The sequence below is a fragment of the Phlebotomus argentipes genome, unplaced genomic scaffold (assembly GCF_947086385.1).
Source record: "Phlebotomus argentipes unplaced genomic scaffold, Phlebotomus argentipes genome assembly contig_2, whole genome shotgun sequence".
Lineage (NCBI taxonomy): Eukaryota > Metazoa > Arthropoda > Insecta > Diptera > Psychodidae > Phlebotomus > Phlebotomus argentipes.
The window spans coordinates 1,005,924-1,022,073 of record NW_026776162.1 but is presented as its reverse complement, the minus strand read 5'-3'; the positions used below and the strand labels follow the sequence as shown (position 1 = coordinate 1,022,073).

Here is a 16,150-nt window from a genome sequence, read left to right as displayed (position 1 = left end):
CGCTGCGAATGATCTTTTTATTGATCCTATTTTTTTTGTCTCGTAGCTTTAAGAGGGAGAGAGAAATTGAATAAAGGCGATCTTGTGAGACGAAGCCAAAGGGGTCTTTAGTAACTCTCGCCACCTGAGCAGATGCAGAGGAAGTAGTTGAGGGTGCGGCGATTCTTCGCGCGAAGCTCCAGCCAGCGAATCTGATTGGGCACGAACATCTCTGGCGGCAGAGGAGGCTTCTCGTCCATCTCCTCGGGATCCGGCCGGAGGTATTGCGGCCCCGGGAGCATGGAGATCACCTCCTCGGGCTTCCGCAGCAAAATTCGCCCCACGCCCTCGCACATCCTCAACACCTCGTGTTTCGCCAGCGCCTCCACGTGCTCCACCGGCACCGCCGTGGACGCCCTGATCCACTCCGCCACGCCGTCGAAGTCCTTGAGTAGATTCAGGGCGCCGCACCGGCTGAACTTGACGCGCCGCGTGTAGATGTGATCCAGCCACGCCTCGCAGATGATCTTGAGCGTGAGGCCCAGGATCTCCATGTCCTTGGTCGCCTCCACGATGGGCAGGTAGATTTGGTCTTCGAGAACGGGACCAAGAGGAGTAGTCAGGAAAGAGACTTCAATGACTAGAAGAGAGATAAAGAGACTCACCCAGGAATGACGACACGTACTCGCTGGCCTTCTCCAGCAGCACATCCGTCTGCCAGAACTTCACTGGCGGGAAGCAGAGACTCAGCGTGGCCAGACTCGTCGTGGAGCACACGGAAGAGAGCACGACGATGCACTGCGCGGCCGTTTGTTTCAGCTTCTCAATGTTAATCTTGATCTCGGACACGAGTTTGGCGCGCAGTGACACGCACACTTGGATGTGCACTTCGAGCGGATCGGGCGGCACGAGCTGTGGCACCCTGAGATCCCTGAGATGCTCCAGACAGGAGCCGACGTCTCGGTGTACCACGCGGAAGAACATCTTCATATTCCAGTCGGCGCACAACGCCTTGGCCTTCTCGGCCGCCCAGAGACGCATCGAGTGGATGGAGTGATCCAGCCTGTGCAGGATGGGGATTTGCTCTACCAGCGGCAGTTCGTTGGGAATCGTGCCCTGGTCGCAGCTGTTGCTGAAAGTGGTCAGTGTGGAGAGCACATCGCACCAGAGACTCCCAGCCACGCTGCCCGCTGTGCGCTGGGCCACCGCGATGGCGTTCTGAGGCAGGAATTCGGGGCAGTGGTCGAAGGAGAAGTCGATGGGCAGCATTGAGGACACGAGCGCCAGCCGGAACTGTCTGTCCCACGTGGTGGTGGTCACGTACATGGTCAGCGTCTCGCCGAGGCCGCGCAGCGTGGACAGAATGGGCTCCGGGGCGTCGTCGGGCTGGATCATGAGCAACCAGTCGCGCAGGTATTTCGTATGGCTGGGCGGCTGACAAGCAAGAGGAGCACTGCTCCACCAGAGAACCACGTGTTCCAGCGTGCTGCCCACTTGCGTCCAGAGATTCCGCGTGCCGCGGTTGATCCACTTCACCATGTCTTCCTTGGAAGATTGCTTGTCTGCAAGACATTTAGAGATTATCTTTCAATTCGGAGAATTTGAGAATGTTTCGTTTAGGGTTTTGAAATTTGGTCCTTAAAATTTGAGGTCTGGAAGGATCTAGGTCTCGATCTAGGTACTTAAGTAATAATTCGTAGGATAGGTCTTGAGACCAGTTCTAATCTATTGAAATAGAGCGGGCTTCACCCAGCTCAATACAAAGTATAGAAAATTCGTGAAGAGGGATGGAAAGACATAAGGCGCCGAGAAGTCTACCAAGTTGAGTGCGAAAATGCGAAGAAATATACTCTATTACGCAAGTGTCTCCTATTCTTCAATGAATATTGGATGCAAATATTGATTAATTATAGGAACATAATTTGCAACAATTAGCTAGATACATTTTCTTCAATAATTAATTTTCAAGGAATCTTCAAGGAAAGTGGCGAAACGTCGGATTAGTTACAAAGTTTCCTTTTGACACTGAAGACGCAAGTATCGAACATGCCTAAGTTCATTGATTGTTACAAAGAGTACCTAAGTTTTGAGCATAACATAATGCTTGGCCTTAGAGCATTGAATGTATCAAAATCTGTGACTTGTGCTGTTAGTCTTTATTTTTGTGTATCAACTTTCGCTGCCTTTTTCATCCCAAATGCAAGATATATGCAACGGATCTTAAGTGCAGGTACATTCATCGCTTGTCTGCAGCTATCAGTCAGGATTTTCTGCTTTCTTCTGCAAGAGAAAGAGCTCAAAAGCATCTTCGAGTGGATTCGAACATTGCACAAGGTTCACGAAAACGAATCGATCGCAGCTTCAGCTGAAGTTCACTTGAAATGGACCTTTTCCGTATCACAAATACTTCTCAGGTATTCAAGCATTGAATATAGAGTATAAATAAAATTGACTAATCCAATCAATGTACTTTGCAGAATATTAATATCAATCTACTCTATTGCAATTTATTCCAACACCGCCTATTTTATGTTCTACGGCGAAATTTTCGCAACTATTCCTGGACTTCAGTTTGAAGAACATGCCTTAAAACACGCTTTCTATCTTAACGAGATCGTTATTTTCACAATCATTATTGTCGAGGTCAGTTTCGCAGATTATCTCTTCTTATCAACTGTATTCTATTCATCTGCAGCTTTGAATATTCTTCACGACATGATCAAGAGACTCGAGCTGGAGGGATTGAGAAGTGATAGAAACTTAAATCAATTCTTAATCTCCATTGATTTGTTTTATCGTGAAACAGTGGGGAAAATTCAAATGTTTATCAACATTTTCTACTACGCAATCATAGCTCAAATTACATCCAGTTTTATCCTATTCTTGTCTACATTTTTCCTCCTTGGACACGGCGGATCTGCATATATTTTCTTCATGTCCTGTCCAGGAATACTCTATCAACTTGCTGCAGTTTGTTTCTGCGGTGAAATAATTTTCTCTAAAACTGAGAGCATCTTTCGCCAAATTTACATGACAAATTGGTACGAAATGAATTTGAAAGATCAGAAATTTATGCTAATGTTAATGCAAGAAACGCAAAATCCTATCGTGCTGAAAGCATTCGAAATGTTTGATGTAAACTTAGTTATGTTTGTGCAGATATTAAAAGCAGCATTTTCTTATTGTACAATTTTGTATTCTTTGATGTAATTCATTTACATGATAAAAAAAAAATAGAGCAAAAGCTTTCTAAAAGTCTCAAAAGTGACTAAAATCAAGTGAACCATGTTGGATGCAATTAAATTTACTGTATTACACAAAAACATATATGTATAATCATGTACACAATTCTGCAATAAATGTATTTCCATATGTTTAAATATTCTAAATAAGATGATAAACAGTAACCCCTCTTTTCTTTGCCAGATTTCGTCATCATAAGCGCATTTTCCTACATGTAATGTAATACTTGTTATCATTGTAAAAATGAGATAATATTATGTGCTTAATTCGAATTCTATTGGCACTTACCAAATGCAGAAGGGCAGAGCTTGAGGCACTTGAGTAGAATGCTTGCCTGGAAGTTCTCCTCATCGCCAATCAGCCTCTCCAGCAGCAGATTCCCCTCCGGCTCCAGCTGTGCGTGGCTCTGCTGCATCTCCAGAGCCAGATTGTCGAAGAACTTCCCCGAGGGATCCTCAGAGTCGCTGGGCGGGATCGTGGCGGCTCTCCTGCTCGGCGAATTGGCGCCACCGAGAGGCGACTGCAAGTGGCTGGTCAGCGCCCTCAGGATCTCCACACTCGACGTGTCTGACTCAGCGCTGGGCACACTCATCTCCACGCGGCAAGTGGCCAGGAGGCATCCGATGAGAGCGAGGCAGCACTGCTCACTGCGTCGCTTGGACAGTGTCTGCAGAATGGCGCCCATGTCGATCTTCCTGGGCTGCGACATGAGCCCGGCGAAGGTGTTGCTGCACACGGCCGCACCCTCGTTCTGTTTGGCGCTCTGGGCCAGTTGCTCAGTGGTGTCGTTGTGCAGAGTGCACAGCAGCAGCGCCCCGTCCAGGATCACGTCCGTGTGATGTGACTCGCCCAGCATCAGCCTGATCATGTGCTGCACGATGAAGATGAGCTGGAAGTGGCGCCTCTTCAGCGTCGCCCGCACAATCGTCGCCTTCCGGCATTGCAGAATCTTGTACGGACTGCGCTCGAAGTTCTTATCCGCCGACGTGGCGGTGAGCCTCAGTAATCTTATCTGATACTGACTGCTGAGGTCAAAGCAGCGCCGCGACTGGTTGAGCAGCTCCTCGAATTCCTACCGAAGAGAAACCCCCCAAAAATTCGCGCTGATATCATTGAACTCGGTCGAGGACTCGCGTTTTGCATGCAATCCCCGCTGACCCACTTTGCCGTGCCTCTTCAGGGCAAGGACAAGGGATGCGCCTGGGCGCTAAGTGATTGAAACTTAATTTCCGACCACACTGCACTTTTGCGGAGCTCCTTATAATGCTCAAGAAAATCACAAGGTGCGCCCTTAATGACTTTTAAACTACCGCGAATTGATTGCAAAGTGCTCATAAATCTTGGCACATTTTCAGTAAGCCAGAGAAAGCTTCCTGCGATACAAAATACATGACATAAATCACTCTTGAAAGCCTCCGGCTTAAAATGACTTGCAAAATTATGCTAATTTCTCATCATCTTAACATATTAATTACATTAAAATTCGCGATGGGTTGATAAACTTCATGAATTTTGTATTCAATAATACAATAAGAGCGACTTTAGAGTTAGAATATTTAGGGAACATATTTTAAATAATTTGAGGCACTCGGCAAAAAAAAGAACCCCGCCCAAATAAATGGAAATGAATTAAATTTAAGGGAAAAAATTGTCTTGAGTGTTTTCTGGATTAAACATTTGGCTTGATTAATGAAAGCAGAAATGCATTTAAGTTGACCGAAACAATTTACCCCTCTTCATAGATTGTTTAATTAGAATTTCTGCATGTTTGCAATTTTCTTTTATACTCTATTAACTCCTTATGAGGTCCGTCAAGACTTTATGCAAACTACGTGACTTGTGAGCAACCGGAAAGACTGTTTGGGAGAAAAATGCACGGCGGAAATGTAAAATTATGCCTGAAGCACTGTTGGCAAGAAGTATTAGCATTCCACTTGGCCCAAATCCATGTTGTCACACAGCACTAAATCCACTTTGAGAGCTCCGCGCGAATATAAATGTGAAATCAATGCTTGCACTTACATAATAATCCGGAAGATCCACATTGATGTCCGTGGCAAACTTCTTGGACAGCACCTTGAAGTCCCTCTCGAGCTGCCTGGTGTTCTCGAAAAGCTTCACAGTGTCCTGATTGTGCTTCGGAATCCATTTGGGAGTGTTCATGGCGCACAAAAGAGGAAGAAGACGTGAAATTAGTACTCTGGAGAGGGTGGAATATTTCTGAGCGCGGCATCCGAATTTATGGCTCGCAGCACTGCAACTGACTCTCGTGACTCGGGCCGGAAAGTGGATAGCGTCAAAATTCGCCCCCCGAATGGTGGCACACAACAGCCACATACTCACACCCCGGCCAGAGGCCAAAAATGTGCATTTCAGTGAAAGTTTCACGGGGGTGGGGAGGATTCTTTCGAGGGATGGGCGAAGGTCACCCAAGGACACGTGTGTGGCTCATGTGTGGATTCCCGTGCTTTACCTCAATGAAAAACTCCTCGTCACTCTCCACAGAGTCGGTCACGGAGTCAGTCATTTCCGCGAATTGGGGGTCAATCCACCTGCCGCCCACTCTCGAATCACACATTCACTGCAGCTCTTCTGCCCACTTGCGACTCTCCGCGCGCACTCTGGCCTGAACTTCAACCTTGATCCATCGATTCCACAACCGCAGGCGGGTAGGTTAGGGACGGCCCGCGGGACAGACAAGGCCGGATGAGCCCGCTGACGTGCGCCTGTTTATTCGAACATCGCCATGGCGATCGCGCGAGTTTCACTTTTAGGCCTTCGTCGACGCCTTTTGTCTTGTCGTCCCGACCAAACTTATCCAATTACCCAAATACCCAGAGACGGTCCTTGAAAGGACACAGAGAGAAAATGAGGGAAAATTAGAGACGCGAAGCTCGCATTTCTCGCTGAAGGAGCGCAGCGATGAAAAGGGCACAAATCTTCAACTCAATTTACTTTCTTGTTCCTCTTTATTATGTCTCCTCATTTAACACAAAATTTAATCAGTATTACAAATTCCACCTTTGTGTTCTTGTCTCTGCTCCTTCTTTAAGTAAAAATGTCTCAAGAGGGACACTTTTTTCGCCACCCACACATAGAAATATTGGGTAATCATTTCACTTTGAGTATGATTTTAACATAGGAAATAAATTTATACATTCTACAAAAATTGTTCAACAGTTTTTCCTCCTAACTAAAAAGAAGAGATGAATTATAACATTAATAATTTAATTATTAGATTCTCTGTATAGTTTGCAATAATAGATTTATCTCTCTTTCGCACTTTCATCTCTGTTCATCCCACAAATAAAAAAGGGGCGGACAAAGTCATACGTAAATTTCTCATTATATAAATTATATATCCTTTAAATAGCACAAATTGATGATTCAAGCTCATGGTTGTACGCTTTCTTTCCTTTCTATACGAAAAAGAAAACATAAATTTATGAAATTAAGAGTTATAAGATAAAAACAATAACTTTAACGTTATATTTTGTAGCTCTTCTACACACAAAATTGTCAAGGATGGGTTTTATCCTTAATTTTTAATGAAACACAAGTAATAAATTAAATGAAAATTACGAAGATTATATGTTAATTTTACTCCTTCTTCCGCACATTTCTTGCCTATAGGATTTTCCTTTACTGTTTTTCGCTCTTGCAATTATTCTCTTAAGAGGTCTATAATTTATTATTAGCACAATAGGACTAGATTATAGTTGCAAATAACTAGAGTTAATTAGTTTTGGTGTATTTGTAAACTTCCTTATCGCTCATCTTGCCATTTCATGTCCCTCTGACTTCCGCCACGTTTGTCTTCAACTCTGTCTCTCTTTCATGCCAAAAATATTTCACTAATTTCTGCAGTTTATAAAAATTGATATACACTTCTCTACGTTCACTCCTAGTGCTTTTTTCTCAAGTAGTTTGTTGAGTTTAGTTCACTGATTTTCCTCTCCGTCTATTACTATGTATTTGTTCTTATTGAATCTATTTTATGTTTTTTTTCTCTAAAATTGTTTGGTTTTTCCTTTACAAAATTATCTACTTCAGTTAAGAGAGATAGAGAGAGAGAGAGAGAGATTCTCAAGCAGACTCCACAATGCTCATTTCATTACTTCTCTTTTCTTGTTCTCAGAAGACTTGTGATTTCATTTTTATTTCCACTTTTTTTCATTGTAAAAATTTCTATATACGGAAAATTTAAGGATCATCAAGATAATACTTTATCAATGCTGCTTTTCATAATCCATACAATTCTCTTATGCAACTTTAAGGTCTAATATTTAATTCCACACTTTCACGTATACAATTAAACGTCCTACACAAAGTGTCATAAGTTATCGCCTAAAATTTCTATATAAAAACGTCCGTTCAATTTACAATTTCTCTTTTCTCCATTCTTCTTCACGTGTACTAAAGATAAACCGAATTTTGGATGAAAATATATTACAATAGAAGATGTTAAGAGGCCCTAAACATACATAAATTGAGCTCAATTCGTATTTTTGCTTTCTACCAGATTAAAGCTCTTGATATTGTTCGCATTGATGGTAAGAAATGAAAAGAGACTCATATTCGAAAAAACAAACTTAGCACCAGGCATTTTGGTTCTTCTCGACTGCGTTTTCAAAATTTGATAAAATGAGCTCTCAAAACTAACTTCTCCGAGACAATTTCTCTTTTCATATCATGGAGTTTATCAAGTTATTATTGTTGCAAAATATCTTTTATCACACACACTAAAATATATATGTATTCACTATTTTGTTCTTCGTCATGCGTAATGCCTAATATTACAACTTAAATTTTCCGCACTATCATTAAATTCGAATTATACCAAATTATTAATTTTATCTCTCTTCAACAGTTTCGCACTGACTTCTCTTTTCACTTCTCTTACTTTCTGCACTCTTTCTACATATGAAATATTTATTATAAGTGGAGAAGCATTCATATAACTAAATGCATTTCATATTCTCAATATACAAGAATATCATCTCTCTTCCACTACTAAAACTTATTTGCAAAATTTGAAGATCACGCCAAAGACACTACAGCACATTTCTCATGACGACTTACTACCATTCATTGATCATGTTGCTCATGCAGTCTTCAAGTTGGGACTCCAAGATGTCAATATTTGATTCATATTCATCTTCTTCATCGTACGAGCTGCAAAAACACAGAGAAAATAGAGGAAATGATTAATTCACAGGGAAGAATACGAGGTAAAGTCATATCTACACATGAAATATTTGATTTCATGAGAAATATCAAAAATGTATTTTATGCTTTCAAGAACTTCGAAGGAAAAACTATCCAACTTTAAACTGCTATAAAGACCAAAGGTATTTTTAAAGCATTCTATTCTGAATTTCTCACAGAATCAATATGTTATACATGTAGATATCACATTAGATACCACATAATTTTACTTTTCAAGAATATATTCTCTATCTATACATGATGATAAATGATACACTTTCTGGATTAAAACTCTGTCTTCTCCAATGAATGAATCGTTAGCGAATGAAGACGCACTGAAGGCATTAAGTATGTTTCGGCTCTTGACGGCATTTTGAAGAGAAAGATAGAGAGATACAGACAGCAAATGCAGACAAAATGCATGATATTGTCAATTCATTTTACCACCTTTTGCGCCACAACACCAATCTTTTATTGTGTGCTCTCCATCAGCGGACAAATAAAAAGCCAATTAAGGTGCGCTTTAGTAGCTCTGATATCGCATCATGTAGAATTTTAGTGACCTCCTCTCAAACTCAATATCTTGCTTACGGACATCGCATGACGTGAGAAATATAGTAATAATGTAAGAAATGCACTTTTATGGCTGAGCGCAAATCAAAGAGAAGAAGAGAAATGACTAAAAACATATACATGAAAGTGAGAAAGAAAATCAAACTCAAAATAAAAATGCAAATTCCTCATGCAAATGGCAAATTTGCTTACCCTTTCGAAACCACAAAGATCCTCCCTTCACCAATATTTGTTTTATAAAATAAAAAAATGAAAATGAAAACAATATAAATCCGTTTAGTGTCTGAAGATAGAATTGCAAATGAACTCTCTTTGTCTTGTAAATATGCGACTTGAGCTGACTCAAAAAAAGAGAAATACAATTATTCTTTTCTTTACTCTCGATTATTTTATATACTGTACCCAAATAAGAAAAGTGTATTTTATCTCGGAGATCAGAACTGATTGAAATGTACTCTGTTAGAGATCAAAAGAATAATAAGAAAAAAAAATATATCAAATGAAAGACAACCAAAAATCCTTCTGTACACAACTTAAACGTACAACATAGAAGGAATCACAGAAGGATGATGAATCCTATCAATCTCTTTTCTGTCATACAAATTTGTTCACAACACAAGTAAATATCGTGTGTTTGGATTCATTTCTAAAGGAAACAAAGGTTTGTGTTGATCTGTTGGATCCACAATCTAAAGTGAAAAACGAAAATGGAAAAATACAAAAAAATAATGTCAATTATTGGCAACAAAACAAAGGCAAAAAATGCACATGTTCCAGGGGGGATAAAAGTACCAAAACATACAAAATGATTAAAACACTCTCTTATCAAGGACATAATTTGTCTTCCTCTGACTCACTTGTGGGCGGGGGAAGAGAGAGTGAATGACAAAGTGAAACAAACGAGGCAAAGGGTGAATTGTACAGCTCACTTTTGGGCGTATTTTGTGGGGGAAGTGGGAAACATCATAAAATTGCTCGCTTGCTCAACTTGCCAAAAAGAAATTACTCACCCTTGTGTGTCTCCACCACCTTCCTCAGCGACCAACAACTCATACTCCTGAGCCGCATAGCGATCCCAGTCGGACATCTGGCCAGAAGAGAGGCAAAGCATGAGTAATTCTAGTGCTAATAAAACACTCAAAGGCTTCTTACATCGTCATTATCGCGAGAAGTGGCAAATGGATCTCTCTGTTCGTGTTCAAGGTACTTCTCGAGATTGAAGAACGTATCGAAGAAGATCGGAGTCATCTTGCACTTCTTCAGATCGCCCAATGTTATGCATCCCGGACGAACTGGCTTTATCATATCCAGCATCTGCGGAGGAAAAGCCACACTAAGCACGTACAGAGGGCAGAACAAAGTGAGAAAATCTCACCTGACAAATGCAGTCTTCAAAGGGCAGCGTCTCAATTCCAATCGACTCCATTCGCTGCTGTTGCTCTTCGTAGAAGTACTCCAGCTCGTACATGGACAGAATGCCATCCCCATCGAGATCCATACACCTGAACCAGTACTCAATGGCCGTGGGATTGGACTTGTCCTCCTCGGACAGCAGGAACCACACGAAGTCCGTGTACGTGATCCGTGGCCCATTGGGGCCCACATTGCGATTCTTGATGCCGCCGCGCGTGACACAGCCCGAGAAGATGCGCTCAATCATTCTGAGCGACAGCGCGTGATCGTTGTGTCGTGCCAAATCATTTTGATCAATGAGCAAATCATGATCACGATCGAGTTCCCAGAATTTACAGTAGATCACATAGAAATGCTCATAGCTGAAGTACGCCATGATCTGATTGATGTCCTCCTCCTCCTCCAGCAGCTGAATCACCTGCAGCAAATTGCTCCGCCTCAGTTCAGACACTGTTATCCTGCCCGACCAGCTTCTGTTCACACTGTAGAAAATCCTCGCGATCACTGTGTGCACGTAGCGAGAGTGAAACTCCGCGGCCTCCTTGAGGAATGCCAGACCCGGATGTGTCTCCACGACGTCCTGCACCAGCGGAGCCAAATCCTCCGGCAAGATGTACTGCCTCGAGCGATTTCCCTTCGACAGGATGTACACAAATCTGGACGTGGAGTCGTGACAACTCAGCGACATGCTGCAAAGCACAGAGAACATCACAATTTGGCAAGTTATAATCGATGAGAGACACTCACTGCTTCCAGAAATCCATAAATTTATAGCCATCGACACAGCCGCTCGGCGTATGTTGTGTGCAGTTGAAGAGTGGCGCTCGCCAGTAAACAGGAAAGCCACAAACTGCCACAATCTGGTGGAATTCATCACGATGGATCTGTGAATTGGGAAATAGATGCACTGTCGCCTGAATGCGCTGCATTGTCGTCTCGACACTGATCTGAGGTGGTGGTTTTCCATTCGGAAAGTGGAATCTGCAAGTGATAAAATAGTTTTAGTGTGTGAATATAAATTAAAATACATCACATTTTAGGCTAATTAATGATCCCCTTGAACACTGACGGGAAGACGCACAAGGCGAAATATAATATCGAAACCCTCCATTATCCAGATGATGAATTATGAATATAAATTGGAGTAGCAATATTTTCACCTATATAGACTACAGACACGGAATATTCAATGAGCAATTGGCATATAACATCAAATTTGCTGACTTTCTCGTACACCTTCAAGGGCGAACGTCAAGAAAAATGCCCTCTTTTTCCGCACGAGCAAGTGAATAATAAAATTTAATGATGAATCATAGAATTTTCTACTCTAAACTCCATGTCTTTTGTGATCTTTTACTGCCATACAGGAGGTGAAAAGGTCAAAAACTTAATTTCCTCTACATTTTCCCAAGCATTCACAAGGAAATTCTGCTATTTTTTGTATATATAGAAAATCAACCGACTGTGGAAGTGAATAAATCCATTTTCACGTGACATTTTGCCACTCTTTCAACGTTCGTCCATCTGCAGAAGAATTTTCACAGCACTTTGCTAGCATTTTCTCTCTCACCTTGGAATATAAACACTCCGAACGGATCCTTTGATATGCCTCTGAAGGGTTGTGTGTGTCTGTTGCGGTTTTGGGAGTGCTGCTTTTGACTGCAAGACAGAAAAAGAGAGACAACAATGAAGTATCATGAATTGACATATCGACTATATTCATCTGTAAAGCACATGTCTTTAGCCTATAAGATTTGAGGTTCTGAATTTATTGCAATAAATAACAAGATTTTTCACCCACACAATCTTCTTATGAGATATGAAATATATTTTCCCATGCTCTCCACATAATTCCAATTTGTCTCACTCACTCGAAATACCAGAAGAGTCAAATCTCTCTCTCTCTTTTCCTTCTACCCCACATAAAAACATATTCAAGGCTTCCCATCAAAGAGATTTTCTCTCGCCCTTTGGCTCTAGACCAGAGAAAAGAGCGATTTTTCGCGCACAGAATCCATGTTAATCAACTGGAGTGGAAGAAAAGGTCACAAATCCCACTCATTTTCATGACCAATAAAATATATTCTCAGCTGTGATGGAAAAAGAGGGGATTTATTGTCAATTTTCCCGATTAATTAACCCTTTAATGGGCATGGATATCAAATGAGATGTATCGACTTGAAAGTCAACACTCTAAACTTCTTTTATCGCCTCGCTTTTGCCATCATTTCTCACTCTCCGCTGTTCTCTCTGCATGGTCGCTGGGCTTCAGAAGGCCCGGTGAAGAAGGAAAAACCTGTTCACTCCATATCTGTGGAAATGGGTCACGGCCAAGAGATCTCATCAGCAATTCTCGTCTGTAATTCACTGCCTTTTGCATTTTTTCTGCACGGTCGAGCGAACACCACCAGCCAAATTCATCAACAGTCACTCTTTTGCGTCACAATCACTCTCCTTCTTACCCTCCCCATGTGAACATTATCAACTCTACACACATTTACACACACTCCAATTTCATGTTTCAAGGCAATTAATATGAAGACAAGAGGTGGAAAACAACACATATCAATTTAGTTATGCGTGAAATTTCTTGTGCTCAGCGTTCTTCACAAGACGAGCTGAAGAGCAGAAGTAAAAGGAGGAAAAAAAATATCAATTTGGCATCAATCATTTGCCAAAATGACAATCAAATTGGCCAAAGAGATCAAAAGATCGCAACTTGACTCTCAATTGTTCCTCCTCACCCACCAACCGATATAAATTTCCGTCGCGACCACAAGACAATCGCCGTGGGATATTAGATGGCAAAATATTTCCTTATTCTCGCATCTTGATGTTCAATCATGTAAATTTTTCGCCAGCCAAAATACACACGGGATTTCATTTTTTTTCTTCTCTTTTCAATTTGAATAATGAATTCATTAGCAATGCCTCGAAGATGAGTCTGGCAAAAAAGACACAGACTCTTACATCATTCATTCTCTCGACCACTTCTCACCCAAAAGGCTATCAAACGGTGTGCTTCTTGAAACACTCCGCGCGCTGTCACACGTCTGTGACCATCCGGAGATTGGACTTTTCGTGATCTCGTGAATAAAATATGGGATAATATTTCACATTGGACAACACCCACAATCGCAAAGCCTCAGACTTCCTGACTGTTCGGAGATTTGCAGCCGAGTGAGAAATGGGAGAAAAAAAATTCACTGTATTGAATGTCACAGAGATATTCCCACATTTAATTCACTTTCAGGCGCCTTTTCATGCGACACTGCCACACAAAAAGTCCGTTTGTCAACAGACAAACCGTGTGCGCTTATGGAAAAAAGAAGTGACAATACCAGAAAGACTCAGGATTTCAATTTCAGGCGCGTGGGATTGAAAAATTTCATTCAATTTGCCAATATCTTCTCAATGACACAGGGTGACAGGCATAAATTTTCGGCTCTTCTCCACTAACCCCATCCTAATATATATTCCGCAAATACGCTGAAGAAATTCAATCATTGAGCAAATTCCACACCGAGAAAATCAACAAGTTTTTGGGGGAAAAAATGGCCCACAAGAGTATTAAACACCCTGCCACAATTTCATTACCTCCCACATCTCAGGCAATAAAGCATCTTCAGCCAGAGGAGATGCAATTTAAAATTGACAATTTACACACACACACATACACACTGCTTGGCAAATATTACCCACTGAAATATAAATGAAATTCGCAATTTATGAAATTCACATATCCAACGTAATTTTCATAAACCATATCAGAAGAGTCTCTAGAGTCATTCCACCCCGTATTTTAATCTCTCTTCTACTCGTGTGACCTTTTGTCCAAGGGAGAATCGAGAGCATTTCACACAGAGTCACATGGGAAGACTTGACACTGTGCCAAGAGAAACCAAAGGAGTGATTTAATTGCAGATCAAGAGAGGACAAAAAACCATTTGACAACACCAATGCAAGGAGGAGAAAATGAGTCAATAAACTTTATTATATGACTGTGACTTGTGATCATTACTTAACGACAGAGCATGTTTGTGTATGAACCGAATTGGGATGAGAGATAATCTTGCACTCTTGCAGAAAATCGTGTAGGCAGTGCGACTGTGATTTCCCTTCCGCCCAATGTCGACTTTCGTGTGATTTCTTCTGCAAGTCACAATAAATCTCCCCATTAATTGAATTGTGGCTTCTATACTCGCTTTTTTCCTCTACACGTACGACAACAAAAGGCGAAATTCTATTGGGGAAATCATTGTTTTGCAACCATATCAAATCCTCAGCAGAATCATTTCGAAAGGGCGTCACAGAAATAGAAGTAATCTCTAAGCTGCAATATCCATAGTCGAAGTGGCTTTCATCAGCGCTCTCGAGGCTCAACGGATACACCAGAAAAAATCAATTAAATCTCTTTCTCTCCATCCCATTTTCACGATGCAATCCATAGTGAGAATATGGGTGTGAATGCGTCTAATGAACTTTAAAGTCCCACTTTAGCGTCTCCTCAGCAACTGTTTAACACGCTGGCATTCCATCGAATGCAATCGAAGGGAAATGCCGGGAAGACAGAGAAAAAAAATCACACAGAGGAATGCAGACAGGAAAAGTACAACAGTATTAATTACAATTTCCTCTACAAAACACGATCAAAGGTAGCAAAAGTTCGGATAATTCACTGTGAGCCAAAGAGAGGAAAGCGGATTAGGAGAGTTGTAATGGAATGAAAATTAATTCCGTTGTTTAGAGATTCTCAAACACTCTGCGAGCTTCCTTCCCTCAAACCCCATGCGAGCATTCCAAATCCCAATGCCATTGGCAGGTCTTTTCAATCACCCAATGCGGCTGTGACTGAAAGGAGCCCATCATTTTTCATTACACACCCCATATAGAGGGATTCCACACTCCGCATGATCTCAATTTGTGGGCCTTTCATGCCGCCCAGACCACGAAAGACAACCCGAGGCTATGGACAATTAAATGCTCAACTTGCGTGGGTGCGAGCCTCAAACGATAGCTTTGTGCTCATGAGCTTGTCTTACATCCAAGAGATGTCATCAATTAGCATAATTAGAATTAACGTGCACGAGAGTCCATTTCCCTTTCGTTTTTCATTAACCACAAACACACACACACATACACTTACACACAATCACGCCAGCAATATCACGCCCAAAAAGAGAGATTTTTCTTCTTTCACAAAACGCGCGCACGACAATAAAATGCTAGGGAGACATAAAGCGATAAAGGGAAAAAGGTACTTTATCAAAGAAGAGAGTATTTTTGGTAAATAAATTTTCACTTTCGCGCTTTTGAAGAAGTTGTTCCCTCTAATACAATTTATTTCCCTTCATTTCCTATTCATATATCCATACATATGTAGCCAATATGTCTCTATATAGGCACAGATATTGTATATTCACACAGCCGAAACATAACTTTATTGGCAAAAAAGCAGAAAGAATCTCATCTAACCATCAACCTCTTGAGCCTTCTGTCGACTTTCCAATGTAATTTTCCCCACACACACAAGCTGTGAAATCATTTCTTGTTCGCCTTTGAACCTCCTAAACTCTCTTTTATCTCCAATTTATCACGATTTAGTGGACTTTTTTGTCACACTGCATGACAATCTGAAGGGCAAGACACGTAATTATAGGAGAAGCAAAACCACTGTCCCAATTTCTCACAGCATCAAGCGCAATTTTGCCCGCCTCGCGCATCTCCTCATCAA

General features: G+C 41.4%; 2 protein-coding genes across 8 annotated transcripts in view; both read right to left on the bottom strand.

The window, feature by feature from the left end:
- Positions 1-90: 90 nt before the first annotated feature.
- Positions 91-5,385, bottom strand: LOC132264825 (uncharacterized). The gene is made up of 4 exons (XM_059765152.1): positions 5,245-5,385; positions 3,511-4,294; positions 645-1,541; positions 91-571 (listed from the first exon to the last, which is right to left on the bottom strand). The coding sequence occupies exons 1-4, from the start codon at positions 5,383-5,385 to the stop codon at positions 108-110; spliced, it is 2,286 nt and encodes a 761-aa protein (XP_059621135.1). The 3' UTR covers positions 91-107.
- Positions 5,386-6,172: 787 nt separating this feature from the next.
- The window catches only part of LOC132265471 (uncharacterized), a 28,990-nt gene continuing 19,012 nt past the window's right edge, over positions 6,173-16,150 (bottom strand). For 4 of the 7 annotated variants that reach the window (XM_059766192.1, XM_059766195.1, XM_059766194.1 and 1 more), the window contains 6 exons: positions 11,987-12,075; positions 11,164-11,397; positions 10,379-11,105; positions 10,156-10,317; positions 10,014-10,090; positions 6,173-8,397 (listed from right to left, as the gene is read on the bottom strand). In XM_059766192.1, the coding sequence (XP_059622175.1) occupies positions 8,304-8,397; positions 10,014-10,090; positions 10,156-10,317; positions 10,379-11,105; positions 11,164-11,397; positions 11,987-12,075 (1,383 nt within the window). In that variant the 3' untranslated portion in view covers positions 6,173-8,303. Of the gene's footprint in view, positions 8,398-9,195; positions 9,693-10,013; positions 10,091-10,155; positions 10,318-10,378; positions 11,106-11,163; positions 11,398-11,986; positions 12,076-16,150 lie in introns of all 7 variants that reach the window. The other 3 variants (XR_009468578.1, XM_059766196.1, XR_009468577.1) reach the window with 3 other exon arrangements.

Excerpts from the sequence above, each read along its gene's own strand:
- LOC132264825 (XM_059765152.1), bottom strand. The coding sequence starts at position 5,385 with ATGAACACTCCCAAATGGATTCCGAAGCACAATCAGGACACTGTGAAG. Across the intron at positions 4,295-5,244 it reads TGGATCTTCCGGATTATTAT|GAATTCGAGGAGCTGCTCAA; the intron begins GTAAGTGCAAGC and ends TCTCTTCGGTAG. Across the intron at positions 1,542-3,510 it reads GCTCTGCCCTTCTGCATTTG|ACAAGCAATCTTCCAAGGAA; the intron begins GTAAGTGCCAAT and ends AATGTCTTGCAG.